This window comes from Nipponia nippon, unplaced genomic scaffold, assembly GCF_047370975.1.
Source record: "Nipponia nippon isolate SJK-2023a ecotype South Korea unplaced genomic scaffold, ASM4737097v1 scaffold_16, whole genome shotgun sequence".
In the NCBI taxonomy this organism is placed as follows: Eukaryota; Metazoa; Chordata; class Aves; order Pelecaniformes; family Threskiornithidae; genus Nipponia; species Nipponia nippon.
The window spans coordinates 3093200-3109298 of record NW_028262332.1 but is presented as its reverse complement, the minus strand read 5'-3'; the positions used below and the strand labels follow the sequence as shown (position 1 = coordinate 3109298).

The window sequence follows — 16099 nt, the reverse complement described above, 5'->3', positions numbered from 1 at the left end:
CTGACAGCTATGTGACACAAACGTAATCCATTAAGAACAGTGCTATGCACAGATTTTCCCTGTCTTCCTTGTACTAAAAAAAAAGCCACGTACTTCATTTTGAAGGCGTGGAGCTGGCACCTGCAGGTATTTGCTGCGGCTCTCCGAGGCTCCCAGGTCAGAGCAGTGGGAAATTTCCCAAGGGAGCTCCAGGCTGTCCCTGGATTTTTTCTGAGCAGCTCCTTCACACCAAGCCAGTGGGCGGGCAGAAGATAAGCAAAAGATAAGATAAGCAAAGATATGCAAAGATAAGCAGATTTCTGGTGAGTGTCTTGCATGTTTTATTAGAGTCATATTTCCACTCGTTCATCTGGAAGAGTCCAGGATGAGCAATTACAGCCTTCTCCTCTGCCCCACAGCTTCTTCACACAGTTTTGTATGGAGAGCTTTTATTTCAGCGTTTTCCAGCCCCCTCCAGTCACCTGCCCGTGAACCAGCTGTGGTGTGTGTTGAGCGCGGTGGTCTCAATAAACTGGCAGAGACAGGGCACGCTGCTGTTCTCCAGGTGCCCCTCTGCCACGGCCCGAGGGAGCCGGCCAGTGACCAGGAGCCGGACGTAGCATCCACTGAAGATCACCAGGAGCTGCTGGGCCATCACCTGGAACGAGCAAGAGAGGTATCAGAGCAGAGCATCTACCTGCAGAAAGAGTGGATGATACACTAAATACCATTTGCTCCCTCATTCAAGGACTGTCCTCATCTGAAAGAAACAGGACAGGAGCCAATGGCATATATAACTGTCCCAGATCCCTGTCTGGTCAGCAGTGTTGGCACACTGTCCCCACAGGGGAGTGACATGAAATGACCACTCGCCAGTGGGTGGCCGGGGAGCCAGGCTGTTTTTGGGGACCTGCCTGCTCTGTCACTGCCTCCTGGTGCTTTTTTTTGCCTGTAGACAGCCAGAGAGCTTCAATCTGCAGGGATGTCACCTGCACCGAATTCGCTTAGTAACAGCAAACAGCAAACTGTAAAATAAATCAAAATCATCCCTTTTGAAGCTTCTTGCTGAGCGGGAATGAGGACACATTTGTTGCTTGGCACAGCACAAGTCTTTGAAGACACGCTCCACGGAGGAGACAAAGGCTGAGCATGGCCATGCCTCATCCCCAGCCCAGACACGGGCACTGGGTCCCTGCACGGACCCTGGGGAGAGGTTGGCTTCCAAACAGGGACCTCCAGCCACCAGCAAGGAAAAGCCTAATCCATTAATTCCTCAAGGATTAAGCATTATCTGCTCAGTAAGCATTAACTGCTCAATAAGCATTAACTGCTCAGCAGTGCCAGGGCTGGAGAAGGTGTGTGTGGACCCCCAGGCTTCCAGGTGCTCCTACTGGTGAAAAAGGAGGTGTCTCATGCTTGGCGGCTGCTGGGACGAGTTTTGGAGTCGAGGTGCCTGGGGAGGTGATTCGATGCCTCTGTCCTTCAAGGAGGGATATTTCTCATTACCTCTGGTGGGCCCTCAGGCACGAGGCGGAGCAGCTCGTTGCATGTCACAGGCTCTTTATTTAGGTTCACCCTGCTGGATAAAAGAGGGGACTCTTCACGCAAAGTCTTCTCCTCCATCCCCAGGTTGGGCTGAACCGTCACCTCCATAACCACACAGAGCTGGTCCAGGCTGTGCCGCAAACCAGACTGGAAGAGAAAGAGATTTTGGGGGTGTCCAAAGGCAGGCAGAAGTGCTGTCCTGAGGGCAGCCTTTAAAGGGCACGATTTCCTCCTGCACATTTTTTACTCTTGGGAGTTATCATCCCAAGAGAAAAAACAGCATTGTCCAAAAGCCGTGCCCAGCACTTGGAGTTGTGTCTTCATCCCACAGCCCCGCTGCCATCAGCTGCCTCTTGTGCCGGTGACTGCTCCCAGTGCGATGGTCACAGCCTGGCATGGAGAATCTTGTCTTTAAAAACTATATGAGTTATATCAGCCAGTATGTGAATTGGTGTGTTACTGTCTTTCCCCTGATCTGCATCGGTCAGTTCATCCAGGCAGATGAGCAGCCTTGAGATTTTCGGAGGGTTGTACCCCCTCACCTCTCATCCTGCGGCCATGGTCAGCAAGGGCAATTCAGTGCAGGAGAGCGCGGTGTTTGTATATTATACACCCGCATAGAGAAAATCATTTTCTGAAGGCCAAGAGGACAAAATTTTTATACCATTAACCCACTACAGTGTTTACTTATTCCTCAGGCTATCCCATTTATTTCAGGAGGACAGCTCAAGGTGTCAGCTATTTCAAGTTGTGACACATGCTTTCAAAATTTGCCCTTGATTCTTGATGACTTTCCTTTATTAAAGTTGCATGGTTAATTATCCAGACATGCACGTACCACAGGGCCTAAACAAATTCCTGCTGAACTGGGCACCAACAGATGCAATTTATCCACCTCCCAGTCTGTCCAGCTCCCAGTTCACAGCAGGGGAAGCCCAGGAGCACACTCAAACACTCGGTTCTCCTTGCCTACCTCCATCCCACCAAAGCCGGAGTGTAGGGATGGACCTGCACGTGTCACCGTAGGGGCCTGGGCTGCGTCAGCCATCACTTACCTCTTGCGTCCTCTGCAGGTCCATGATGTGGCCTGACAAGGACTGGAGGCAGCGCTCCGGGTTGAAGTGCACGAACCACAGCTGGGACAGGCAGGGTTAAGGAAGGGGTCTTTCCACGCTTCACCCTCCGCAGCCCTCGGCCTCCATGCGGATCGTGGTACAGACCTCGCAGGAAGCGGAGCAAAGGCAGGTGGTGCCCACGGGATGCTCAGGACACAGGAACCGAATAACACATCACAGGGCTAATTTTAAGCCAAGAGAGTCTGGGCTAAGGCAAAACCTCAAGGTAAAGGGGAAGAGAAGAGGGGTGGCGGGGAAGGGGAACATTGCCCCAGAGGATGGCCAGTCCTCCTTGCCCACCTCCTGCACCCTGGCGGGGTGAAAACTGGGGTAACCCAGGGCCATTGCCCATCACTCATCTCAGTGGCCTTACATCTAAATAAACTGGTGGGTCACCTTGACTTAGCTCCCCTAAACTCCTTCCTGCTTTCTTTCCTTTGTTTCTAGGGATTCATTCCATTTATTTTTTACAAAATTTACTGTACTTGGTGCTTGTCTTCAGGACAGAGGCACTGTTTGTGAAGAGTCTACCAAGAGCAACGTGTTGGGGACGTGAGTCCTGCCAGCCTTGAGAGCAGCAGCCCCCAGAAGGCAGCCAAAGGTTCCTGAATCCCCTTGATGATGGCAGTTTGAGTAGATATACAAGGGTTAAAATGGATCTGACATTGGAGCAGACTGAGAAACTGTAAATCCTTGAGTTATTTTCTGCTCTCAGGCAGTTCTGGGACACATAGGTAGAGGTGGAGGTTCCTTGGATTAGACCTCACTTACTGAGGTGCAAAACCATGCTGGTCTGAACAAACGTGTAATTCAGGTTCTTAAGTGTTTCCTCCTCATTCTGCATGACTTCGCCCCTGCCAGCCCCGCCGCAGTATTCCCTGCCCCCTTATCTGACCCTGTGTTTCAGCCTTGGTTCCCTCTCCGTTTCTATTTCATACCTCTCTGTATATATGGGGGGTGTGAGGTCCACCAGCAAATCTGGGAGACCATCTCTCTCACCTTCCTTTAACACTTTCATGCTATCTTAAAACTCTCTTATTTCCCCTAAATCTTTGTCTAGTCCAGAAAAGGTAACTCTAAAAAGCAGCAAATGAGCCTCCCCCTACCTGGTTTCTTCAAGCTGCATTTTTAAAAAGCCATGAAGTTCAGAAGTCCTTGACAGCTACAGACCTGGCTGCCAGGCATGCACCCCGTGAAATCAAGTTCTCTAATGTGCCTGAAGGAGGGAGCCCAGGGCTACAAATCACCCAGAGAGCAGAGGCACTTGGATGCTGTTGGCTTAGTTTGTCTCTGCAAGGCAGAACATGAGGTCCCAGGGACAGGGACTCTGGTTTTCTCTGTGTTGTTTTTTTGTTGGTTTTTTTTTTTCCATAGGCACATTGCTGTCACTCTGCTCATAATAAGAATCATCACTGCCATGTAAGTATAATACACTTTCAGGAATAATTGCCTGCCCAAAGGACTAATCCCACTTCAACTTTTCAGACTCATTATTTCCCATTGCCTTTGGGCCTATCTCAATTCCCACTTATAGGAGAATAAAAAATACCCAATCCCTCATGCTATCCAATAGGAGAAAAAACAAACCCTAGAAATCCCACCCACTGGAAAGCCTCATGGATCATAACAGCAATAAATACCTCCACATCATTAGCTACCCACAAGGGATACAAATGATTCCCTACAGAAAGGATACTTGTAGGATGTTGTGTGGCCCCTCCAGGGCATCTGTAATGCCCAGTATTAAACTGTGTTTGATAAAGATTTCGTTGACAGCTGCCAGCCTCACATCTGTATTCATATTTATCTATTAAAGAATGCAGGAAAAATTAACACGCTCTACAGCAAATCTTGGGCCAGCCTACAGCTACAAACTGCAGCTGGGTAATTCCAAATACCGCGTCTCTGAAAGGAAAGCAGTGACAAGAGCAGTCTGCAGTCAGGCAGAATTGTCACCAGCCATCAGTAATGGCCTAGCCACCGCTCGCGGATGTCTGTGCAGCCACAAATCTCACTAAGGATTATTTCTTTTATAGACAAGATGTCTCTCTTCCTTCCCCAGAAGTCCCCTGGAGGACTCCTTTCCTGAACCTCTGTGCACCTGCACATTTGCCAGGTTTCCCTTTGGAAGAATCACTGCACAGCTGTCATCAGAGGCTTGCTCCAAAATCCATTAAAATCAGTGCAAACACCCCTCTGGATTTTGAATCAAGCCTTTCCAATATTATTCTTCAGATCACTCCTTAGAAATTTCCATACTCCTGTGATTCCTACAAACAAAAGTTGACAACAACCAAGCAGTGGATGCTGCAGGCTGGTTGCCTCTCATGCTAACGTCATCTCCCTGTTTCGTTTTATAATTTTATTGCACCTTCTATGGGTTAGGAGCTGCCTTTTTGTTCTGGACCTGTTGCAAGGTCCAGGGCACCGCAGTGACACAACTAAATGATGCTATTAATGTCTGCACACAGCCGAGACTGCAAGGACCGTTGTCAGAAGCAAGGCAGGAGCCGGCTCTGCTGGCAAGCCCCTGTGGCTTCCCACCAGCCGTGGGAGTGCAAACCGCGCTCTGCAACGGTTGCTTTATCTCCAGCGACAGGAGGTTCTTTAAGCCAGCCTGCCAGGCTTCAACACCTACTCTTTAGACGTTACGACACCTAACTTGGCTGTAAAACATCCCTTGCCTGAACCTGATCTCTGAGCCTGCTGTAAAAATATTCCTTCCTCTCCGGATAATTATGTCCTTCATATGCATCTAGGAGATGACCTGGGTCCCAGCACTTTGGTGGGAGGGAGTCCTGCTCCCCACACACTGCGTGCCCACGCACAAGCAGCCTCCTCTCACCTTCCTCTGGCGGCAGTCGATAACCAGTATCACCACTACAGTGGCTGCTACGGCAGCCAGGGTCACCAGCACGCTGGCCTCCCAGTAGCGTCCGAAGGAACACAGCTGGACTGTGGAGTAAATGTTTGTCCAGAGAGACATGTAGAAAATCTATAAAAACCCAGAAAGACTGATGATACTCACAAAACTATGAAAGTGAGAAAAGTCAAGGGAAGGAGAAAACCAGCGGTCCCTTCTGCCAGGGTAATACCTTACCATAAATTAAGTCACACGGGATTTTCAGAGGGTGAGGAAGGACAAAAGTTCTTTCCAATAATAAATAGGGGAAAGAAAGAACTAGAAGGACTGAGTGAGCCCTAGTTTATTATAAAAAATTACTGGTCATCAAAGACAGAGAGTGAATTATTAATGGTGATTAATACCTAGGAAGGATTTCAACCGAGTTCCTCCATTTAGATAAGAAATGCACTCACTGAGGCATATTGATAATACTTCTCATAGTCCCTGTATTTAGAAAGCTCCTGTGTCAAAGCACTCAAGGTGGTGCAGAGACTACTCAATTACAATAATGCTCAAATGGTAGACACTGGCACTGGGCTCAAGGACTATGTTAAGGACTGGCAAACTTGGCCTTTGCATAAAGACAGGCAAAACTGGATTCATTTGGCCTTTACTTCAGATAGCATGCATTTGGGCAGGAGATTGCCTAGAAGCAAATATGACGTGTACCACACAGCGTGCCATAGCATCATCTGGCAATAATATAACTCACTTGCACTAAACGGGCACCAAAACCCTCAAAACACTGAGCACCAATTCCTACAGTATTAGTGAAAGGAGGAGAAGACATGTATAACAGCTATACAAAAAAAGAAATGCAACTAAAACAAAGGAGTCAGATTTTATCACACCCTCAGCACACTGCAAACTATGACCCTTACAGTAGATGCTAATTGTCGGGGTCTCTGTAGGAGCTTCTCTCACCCGAAGAGGATGAGCAAGACTAGACAATCACCTCAGTAACCAAAGTTGACTGGTCCATTGGTCTAAATTAGCATCAGGACCAGAATATATACAGATTTTTAAAATCAAGTTAAAAAAAAGTCTGCTGTAGGTACTACTACCTCAGCATATGCTGGTTATCCAGCCATGGACAGCCTGCTTCGGTGGGGCGACCAGCAAGAGGTTGGAGAAGGTGCCTTGCCCTCCATCTACAGAAATTCTGTGAACTGAGATTTCCAGAGGAGCCCACTAGGATGTGTGAAAAACAGTATCTCCTCCCCACCCAAACCTCTCTCCCTCCCTGGGCACAAGAACCCCAGGTGTACGTCCTGAAGCATCTCAGCAAGTGCATGTCTATGGCAAGCCTGTGAGAGACCCCACTGTCCTTACCACAGCGATGGCTATCTGGAACGCTCTGGAGTTGTAGAACATGTACCGTCTCACTTCAGGCTTCAGGACAGCATCCTGGATTAACCTTCTCCACTGATCCGCTGCCACCTGCTCAAGGAGCAAACAGAAAACACGAGTCACCCTCCAGTTTCAAGCTCCTAGTCCCATCAGAACTAGCTTGGGCAGTCATCGTGGGACCAGGCCAGCGCTGCAAATGAAAGCTGTGTCCCAGAGCACCCTCCCACAGAGCACACTTCCAATCTCATCCATACAGCTGTCACAGACCAAAAACTTGTGTTCTTGCCTCATTTGCAGTGAGTAATATCTCCCTGGAAAGTGCAGGGAAAGTCACAAGAGAAAAACACCTTTTTATGACAAAGGACAAGACAAGACAGATTGTCCCAGGGATGCTCCGTCCCATCAGAGTGACTTTCAAGCAATTCACTAGAACCTATGTTGAATGGGTTTCTTAATGGAGGTTTAAGCCAAGATCATTACGGTTGACTTGCAGTCCATGGGGAATAGACTGAAGTTGAACTGAAACAAGTGACTCTCAAACCAAAAGAAAGAAAACCTGTCTGTGATGTGGGTGCAAATGCAAATGATGCTAATCCAGCTAGCATTCACTCCTACAGGGTCCCCAGGGGAGATAAGCATGAGGAGCTTACCTGAACCCCAAGGGACTTCAGTTTCTCTGCACAAAGCTCCATGTCAAAGGAGATGGCTGAGCAGTTGTCCATGCTGAGCACCATGAGCACCTGGCCATCGAGGGGTTCTGCAAGAGCCCAAAGGAGTCATGAGCACGGCTCTGGCATGGGTTTTTCTCCGAGCAGCTAAGGAGCACGTGGCAAAGGGAAGGCTGAGGAATGCAGGCCACCCTGATGTGTTTTAAATGGATCCAGAATGCCCCTTTGGACATTTCTAAGAATATCACAAGGAGCTTTGGAAGCAGCCTGATGTCCCCTGTAAGGAAACAACCTACAAAAAGGGAGGAAATCCCAATCACATTCCAGGAATGAGCAGTCCGAGATAACATGATGCTCTGATTTTCAGCAGGATAATGTCTTGCCTCACTGATCCTTAACTGAAAGGACAACAGACTCAAGCTGCTTGGTGTTGCTAAGGCTATCTACCTCTTAGAGAGATCCCCCATTGCCTACCCACCCTCACCACAAGAAAAAGCTTGTGCAATCGAATTAAAGTGCTTTCTAACAATCACATTGTCTGGGATGTGGCAGGGCTGCCCTGGAGCGTGAGTCCCATAGGTCCTCCAGCATCCAGGTCCCCACCCCAGCAGTGCTCCTGGACTGCATGGCTCTGCTCAAGGCTCTCAGCTTCCCAGTTTCAGCTAGGGCTATGATCAGAAATGTAATCTAGAGACCCAAGTTGCAGTCAGAAGCCCAGAAAGCATGAGGACAGCCTGTCCTAGATTTGAGGAGCAGGCTGCTCAGAGCTGAGGCAGAGCAGCCTTGGAGCAGCACAGGAGAGCTGTGAACTCCTGGCATTCCATCTGGCATTTATCTAGAGTTTACACAAGCTGTGCTATGTCAAGAGGAAGAGATCAGGTCTAAGGAAGTGGCTTGTTCAGATGAGATCCTGTTTCACTGAAACGTTTCACCCAGCTTTCCTTCCCCTTTGCAGATTTGGGGTCAGCCAGGTGTCCCCTGGGGCTGCTCCTGCTGACACTGCCCCTTAGCGCTCTCCCAGACTGCTGTGCTGGCTGAAAAGCAGCGTGCACTCACCTTTCCCTCCTCTCCCACTTACGTCCTCCATCCTCATCATCTCTTCACTGCTCAGGAACAGGGGATGCCAAGTGAAACGAGGAAATTACGTTACAATAGGGCGTGACTGCATCAAGTCAAAAAGGGAAGAGTAGATGCATCTGAAACCTCCAGGTTAACAACGTCGTGTTTGTTTGCTGAGGTTTATCTCCTCCTGACACAGAGCAGTGGAGGCGGTGAGTATAAAGCAAGAATAAAAACAAATGGCCTCAGCTCTCCTGTTCTCCATGGCGTTGGTCAAGTTGCTCAGCACGAAGTCTAGCAAGTTGGGTGCCAAGGTGAGGTATCCGAGATTTGCTCAGCTCCTTGAGCTCTGCTAGATCCTGCTGGAGTGGCAAGAGCCGCTTTGCCCCTGCAAAAACTGAGTGCTAAGGAGATGCCATGAACTGAGCAAGCAAAAAGGGTGCCCTGCTGAACAGTGCCTGGAGGTCTCGGTGCAAACAGCCATCCACGGCACTGCCTTCGGTCTCTGCACAGCACCTCAGGCAGTTTCTGAAGTAGTGCTGCAGAGACGGACCAAGTTGTTACCGGTGAAGGGAGTCACTTGGAAAGCACAGCTCAAGGTTCTGAAATATTCCTTGACTTTTGAAGACTAAGAGAAGAGGACTTCCAGGGTCCTGATTTTCAGTAGGTTGATGCCCACTCATTTCTATATATCAGGCTTTCCAAAAAAGTGAAAGTGCGTCCATCCCCTCCCCAAAATGCTGAAACATCCATAATCTTTAGTTACTTTTGCAAATGAGATGCTGTTAATGAGAATCTTTGAAAAATCTGTCTTCTGTTATTTTAAGGGTGCTGTACTCAGTGCTGCCTTTCTCCTTATCATCAACGAGTTGCTCGCTTACCTTTTACCCACTGCAGGGATCCTTCCTTTAAATCATTCTTACAATAGAGGATGGAGGACAGTGACCCATTTTTCTCAATTCCACCAGCTTGGCTTTTATGGGCCATGCTGAAGGTGCCTCTTCCTTGAGGGACTCTATGTCGTATTGTCAGAAATTCAACACTTTGTATATCAGCACTTCGTATATCCTCCTTATCTTTCACTGTTAAGAAACACCGATTCAGCCCCAAGGCAGCAGGCAGACGCCTTGCTCTCCTCGATGTGGACCAGATTGTGAAACCTTCATTCACGCTCCCACTGATGACTTCCTCGAGACCTCACTTTCCACGAGCAAGAAGGCATTTTCTAGCCCTGAAAAGAAGAAAAGAAAATCCCAGGTCTGGCAGAGGTGGCAAATAGAGGGTAAGAGCACAGACCACCTGGGTGTACTCTGCTCTTTGGACCCCACTCCCTGTGAATGTTATCACCAGGTAGGTGTTAGCCAGCCACGAGTGCAGTACGCACAGGCTCGCCCTTTGCTGCAATTACTTTTTTTTTTAATAGGTGGAAAAGTTATCCTTAAATATTCCTTACATTATCCTGACAGCCTTAAATATTCACATTTTCTAAACAATTAGTCAAGGAACAGGCAGGATTTCCCCTCACGAAGCCAACAGGCTTTTCACCATTGCTGTCAGCAGGCACTTTCAGAAGAAAGTGGAGCTGGTGTAGATGCCCTTCCCTGGAAGCAAGGCACCCCGCTCACTGACGCAATGGATAATTCCCCACCATACAAACAAAGCAGTGCAGATAAGGAAGAAAAATGGATCTGCTGAAGGCAGAGGCAAGCAGAGCTCTCGCCCAGCAGCAGCAAAGCCTTTGAGGGTCTCTGCTTTCCTTTCCTCTCTCCTCTCTGCCGCGGGCAGTGCCAGAAGTCGATGGGGCACATCCCCGCAGCAGGCACTGTGCCCAGGGGTTTTCCAGGCAAATGCTGTTGATGTAGGCCTCTGCCCAGGGCATGTGGTGGTTATTAAAGCAAGTGCTTGGAAGGCTCTGAAGTTTACTTTTCAATTATCTTCCACTCACATGGCTCAGCTCCATCCGCGCTGGCTCTCCAAAACTATCATTTACTTTGTAACCTGCACTTGGTCTGACTTTTGCGCAGGGAGCCTGTTGCTCTCTCTTGGCGTAAGGGTTCCTCACAGAGTTCATCTGCTCTCCTTCCAAAGAGGATTGCTTTATTTTTGCCTGATGGTTATTGCTGCAATTACCCCCTTGCACAAAGCCAGGATAGTCACCGGTTGAACGACCATCAGAAAGGAAACTGAGGCAAGAGAAACAACACGAAAGGTTCTTCTGATTGCAGAAAAAACCTGCAGAGGGCTGGAAACTCACACTTAAAGGAATCGAGCCATGGTACATGTTGCACAAGAGGTGTTCAGTGTGCGTGTGTGTACACGGGATGGGCACAGCAGCCGCTCTTCACCAGCGCAGGTGAGGAGCGCTTCTGCTGTACGGTGGCTGTGGCTCTCCAGTGCGATTTCCTTGCCGAGCGTGGGCAGGCATGTGTTACAGAGCACGTCTCCCAGCACTGAAAGGTGGATTCAAACAGTGAATTTTCTCACTCCTTTCCCCTTGTGCCTTCAATCCCTTCAGGTTAGCATCAAGCAGAAGGGAAAGTGAAAAACAAGACAGAAAAGCCCCCACACAAAACAGCAGCAAAGCAGAGAGTGAAAAAACAGAGAAAACAAAAGGAAAACCTAATTAAAACCTACCACCCTGGCATTGCTGCTGTCACATTAAGTTAGAGATGAATCAAGGCTCTCTGTCTTAGCTGTTGAGAATTTTGAGTCCCTGGAGGACAGTCCCCAGGAGATGACAGCAAACGGTGCAGCAGGCTCAGGGCAGCTCAGCCTTCCCCAGGCCGTCGGGGAGCTGCAGGAGGGAACCAGCCTTCCCCAGCCCGGACAAGCTCATTGGCAAGAGCAGCTTTGCTTTTACCTCTTCGTGCAGCATAGACCTCGTTTGGCTCCATTGCCTATTACTGCAGAATGACTGCCCGTTTTTAGAGATCAGTCCCCCCAAATCTTCCTCTGCCACCTCCTGTGCTAACACGAGGGGCATCCTCTCATCTCCTGCACTCCCCAGGCTCTGTGTCTGTCTACATCTCTTCTTATTCTTTATGCAATGCCAACGTCCCTCAGGTGGCTTTGCCTCCTTCAGGCTATGGACCTCCTTTTCAGGACACCTCCAAGCCCCAGCTAAAGAGCAGAGAAACATTCAGCAAGTCCTTCTGCTTCATTTCCAGAGCGGCCGGCAGAGGCTTACCTGGTCCAGCTCCCCTCCTGCTCCTGGGGAGCCAGCTCAGCTCCCTCCGCCTCCTCCTCCTCCTCCTCACTGTCCTTTATCTGCTATCTTCCCACTCTGCACTGCCCGGGCTCCACGCTGTCCCACCGCCAAGTGGGGAGGTCTCCGGTCCCACAGCCCCAACGTGCACCAGGGAAGGTTGCTCTCTTCCCTGTGTCTCCCAGGATCACAGACTAACCAGGCACAGCTCACCCAAGGTAAGAAGCCTGCACTCCCGCGCTCCCTCTCATTACCCCGAGCTGCAAGCACCAACTTGCAAAATCTCCCTTGTGCATGTGACTTTTCCCCTACGCTGGTTTCAGAAGCGTGGTTTTAACCCTCTAGAGTTCCTCAAAGTGCTTCCCCACTGCAGGCACAGCCGTGGGCGTAGATCCCACTGCAGGAGTTATCCTCACCTTTTGCAGGGTGGGGGTCCACAGCTGGAGCTGGACCCTAAAGGCCACGCAGCGCTGAAGAGTGGGACAGACAGAAGGCTCCCCTTCTCCACCTCCTCCTCCTCGATCAGCCGGGCAGGACTCACGATGTACAAATCCCAAGGTTGCATCAGATTAGTTGCCATGAATACATTAGTGAAAGCCAAGCACTCATGATAGGGCTGGAGAAATCAGAAGAGGTGAACGAAGATCTCAAGGCTGAGAACGAGTCACCGTATATTCAGCAAAAGTTCATGGCAAAGCGCAGAGAAACAGGGATAACGCGCAGGGTGGGAACCGTAGCCCTCCTCAAAACAGGAGGCTGCGCTGATATGGAGGGCGGGTGCAAGTTTCCTCTCCAGCCACTGTACTCCAAAGAAAAGAAGTAGGTGGCGGTCAGACAGACCCCCCAGAACAGCCTCACGTGCTGGAGAAGTCATTCACTTTCATGCAAAGAGGTAAAGCTGAGAGACACCACAGGAGAGAAGACTCATTAGCCTGGGAATCATGGTTTCACAGCTCGCCAAAAGCTAGAGGATCCACGGAGGCTAGGAACAGGGTGAATCAAGTATCTTAGTGATGGTTAGTCTTAGTGAATTGTTTGAAAAAAGAAAAGAAGCTTCATTGCAGCGCCTGTGTACACTTCTCAGAGAAAATGCTGTTCTTCTCTTGGAGAGATGAATTTCTGCAACCCTTCTTGCTCCAGACATTGCTGACCAATGTGTTCATTACATCACATGGCTGCACGGGGAACTGAACCGACTTCAAAACCACTTACCCACATGGGATCTTGTGACACTGGAAACTGGCAACTCACGTAGTAACATCATCCAGGTATTGAGAAAAATCAGATAAATCTTCTTGCTGTTGTCATTAGCTCAAGGCCCGGCTGAAATCCCCACCCAAGATAGGGCCATGCAAAGTTTTAGGTTCTTTTGCAAACGCTCCTCATCAAAAGCTTTGGCTTTGTTTCCACCTCTTCTCACCCACACAAGAGGGAGAATATGACAACCAAAGTGCTTCGAAAGAGCGCTGTCAGCTCACTGCAAAAAAATGCCTGAGGCAAAACTCTGTGGGGGCAATAAACTTGAAAGCAACACTCATAATTACCTGCAGCGCGTACACCCCTTGTTTAGCAAGACCTGCGTGTGTGGGCTGATCTTGGCATCAACACCTCATCCCATCAGCACAAGCAGAAAAATCCTGCTCATCTGGGAGGGGTGGGAGGGAGAAAAAGAAGAAAAGGTAATTCCAAGTTTCAAGTAATCCCAGTCTTGCTGCTCTGAAGCAGCAAAAAAAGCTTCACACTATTAAATTTTTAGAAACTTTTAGACTGACAGGCTTTCCCTCTGAAGGTTTTCAAAGTATCTGTTTCGTGCCTATCTAAGGAACTGAGGAGGAAGCTCCACAGACGCTTAAACCAACCTAAATGGAAGGCAAGGTTTTCCAGTTATTTTTCTGAGACCATTTTCCACCCAGCCACCTCCCTGAACTCGCAGATCTGGCCCGAAGGAGATGACGGATCTGCAGGTCAGGTTGTGTGGAGTCAAGGTCTCCTAGCCTGACTCTTCCCGACTTCAGCGGTCATCAAGCCACATGCTCAGAAACCTTTGGCAAGCGTTAGTTTTCTGGTCATCTTATTGATGCATAATTTTGACGCTTTTGTAAGACAGGCGAGATCCTACCAGGTATCTTCTCAATCCAAGCAGGTATCCTGTAGCCACAGGTCCCACAGAATAGTCTATAAAATATTCAACGATTAACATATTCCAATAAACAACACATTTTAGATTCTAGCTGGAAAATAAGCTGCTATCGTATTTGCACATATGCCTTTATATCTGGGCTTCTGAAAGGCAAAGATGTGTCTGTAACATTCCTATCCCACCTATTAATGGCCCTACCAAAACCTGAGCATTAAACCTTCATAAAGCCAGCACAGAGAACGGTAATTAACAACGAATACAAAGTTAATCAGTAAACTAGAAAGAAATTTGGAGAGAGGCAAAGGCTCAGAAGAAATATGGCACTATTTGACTGTAAAACAGAAGGGGGACAGTGGCAGGATCCCAGCGCAGACTGGAGCTGCTTCTGTTTCATGGAGCCCAGCTGACACCCGCTGAAACGGGCCCTAGTTAAAAATGAAGGTCTTCCAAAAATTGAAATGAGAATGAATGAAATGAAAGTGAATGAAAATGCAGACTTCTCTGCTCCAGGAAACATCGCGTTCGCTGTACGTTCAGCTTGTGCTGGCTGGCAGGGGATTTGGGGATTTGTTTTACACAAATCAGAGTTAAGGCAGCTTGAGGCTTGTCTTGAGCTTCGTTCACTGGTCTCTATGAAGAAGCAAGTCCTGACTTAACATAAACCCATGGCAAAGCTATTTGCAAAGTCTCCCTATCGTTCTTCACTGGCTCTTTGCCTATTTTCTGCTTCACAGTCTTAACTCTCTGGTAACTAAGTGATGAGCTCCCACTGCAGCCTTCTCGTGAAGGGACACTTTCACCCTGCTGTCAGATGAGACCTCACCCTTTCTTCCAACACGGTGAAACCAGCTGCCGGGGCTGTTAGGGGGCAAATATAGGGGGCAATACCAGTTATTAGGGGGCAAACAGAGGGCACAGCCCCAGGCCACAGGGACAGCAGGACTCCAGTGGTGGCGATGCTGGAGCCTCGGCAGCCATCTGACCCGCAGCCCCTCAACCTTCCCAGTAAAAAGCAGTTAAAAACTAATCTTTCCCATTTCAGATGAAGCTGATTACTTCTTCTAGCCTCAGTGAATCCGGTGAAAAATTAAACATCTGTCCACTTTGAAACAACCGCTCATTTATTTCAAGACTTCTCCACTATCATGGAGTCTCTAGACTAAATAATCCCTTACCTCCCCACCATCATTGATCTGTGCCGCATTTGCCAAACCTCCCCGCGCCCATCAATGTTCTATTCAAAGAGCAATTTATTTTCATCTCTTTCAAAGGTCAGCGTCCAAACAGGACACGGAGACCTCACCACGTTCACGAGCGTAACAACTCTCTCTTTCTCACCTCCATCTTACATAGGGCACTTGTATCAATACACGGTACAGTCATGACTTCATTTCAAAAACGTAACATTTGCTGAGTCTGGGGGAATTCACCCTCATTTTCACAATTTCTGCAGTGCTGTACAGCTGGTTATCAGTTGCTTGGGTTTTGTGTATTTGATTTCACCCTTCTTAGTTCAGCGTTGCATTTCTCTTCAGGGACTCTCATGCTATCAGTTTCAGATCATTTCTCCCATTTATCAAGATCATTTTGGATTGTAATTCAGTCCTCTGTACTGTTTGTACCTCTTCCCACCTCGGTGCCCTGGACATATATTATAACTGTACTCCCTATTCTATCATGCTGCATTAATGAATAAATTACAAGGGACCTGATTCCAGGAAAAAAAAGTCTGCATTTGAAGTGCTTTCCCAGATTGACAGCAACCACCGATACCTCCCGTCCTCCGGGATAACCTCCTCCTCTAGCATGTTCTCAATACCCTTTCTTAGATCACTCTTCACTACTTCGAGTCCCACTGCTTTAAATACCGAGACATATACTCATTAGTCTGCTTTTTCCTAGCCTGACTCCAAAGACCATATTTTGTCTGTGTATTTATTACATGACTTGGTACACTTTTTTGCAATATTTGAAAGGCTGATAACACATCATCGTTATCCCTGCTTTATTTGCAGCGATCTGTGTCTGACTGCGGTTTCTCCCTACGTAAGTCTTGTTTGCGGCCGCGCGCGCTGCAGCAGCCAACACGAGCAGATCTCATTTTCTTTTGATGAAACCGCATTTTCAGTGAAT

The 16099-nt window shown here is 48.5% G+C and overlaps 1 protein-coding gene across 12 annotated transcripts; it reads right to left on the bottom strand.

The window, feature by feature from the left end:
- Positions 1-193: 193 nt before the first annotated feature.
- TMEM268 (transmembrane protein 268) lies at positions 194-16099 on the bottom strand. Of its 12 annotated transcripts, XM_087752940.1 has the most exons (11): positions 13686-16099; positions 13371-13471; positions 12243-12442; positions 9503-9852; positions 7545-7651; positions 6877-6984; positions 5485-5634; positions 4336-4446; positions 2580-2660; positions 1486-1671; positions 196-637 (listed from the first exon to the last, which is right to left on the bottom strand). In XM_087752940.1, the coding sequence occupies exons 4-11, from the start codon at positions 9606-9608 to the stop codon at positions 458-460; spliced, it is 1029 nt and encodes a 342-aa protein (XP_087609066.1). In that variant the 5' UTR covers positions 9609-9852; positions 12243-12442; positions 13371-13471; positions 13686-16099; the 3' UTR covers positions 196-457. The 12 variants fall into 12 exon arrangements, 11 of the variants coding, with proteins under 11 accessions (XP_087609075.1, XP_087609066.1, XP_087609064.1 ...); XM_087752938.1 differs by having other exon boundaries at positions 12243-13471; XM_087752943.1 differs by lacking the exon at positions 12243-12442.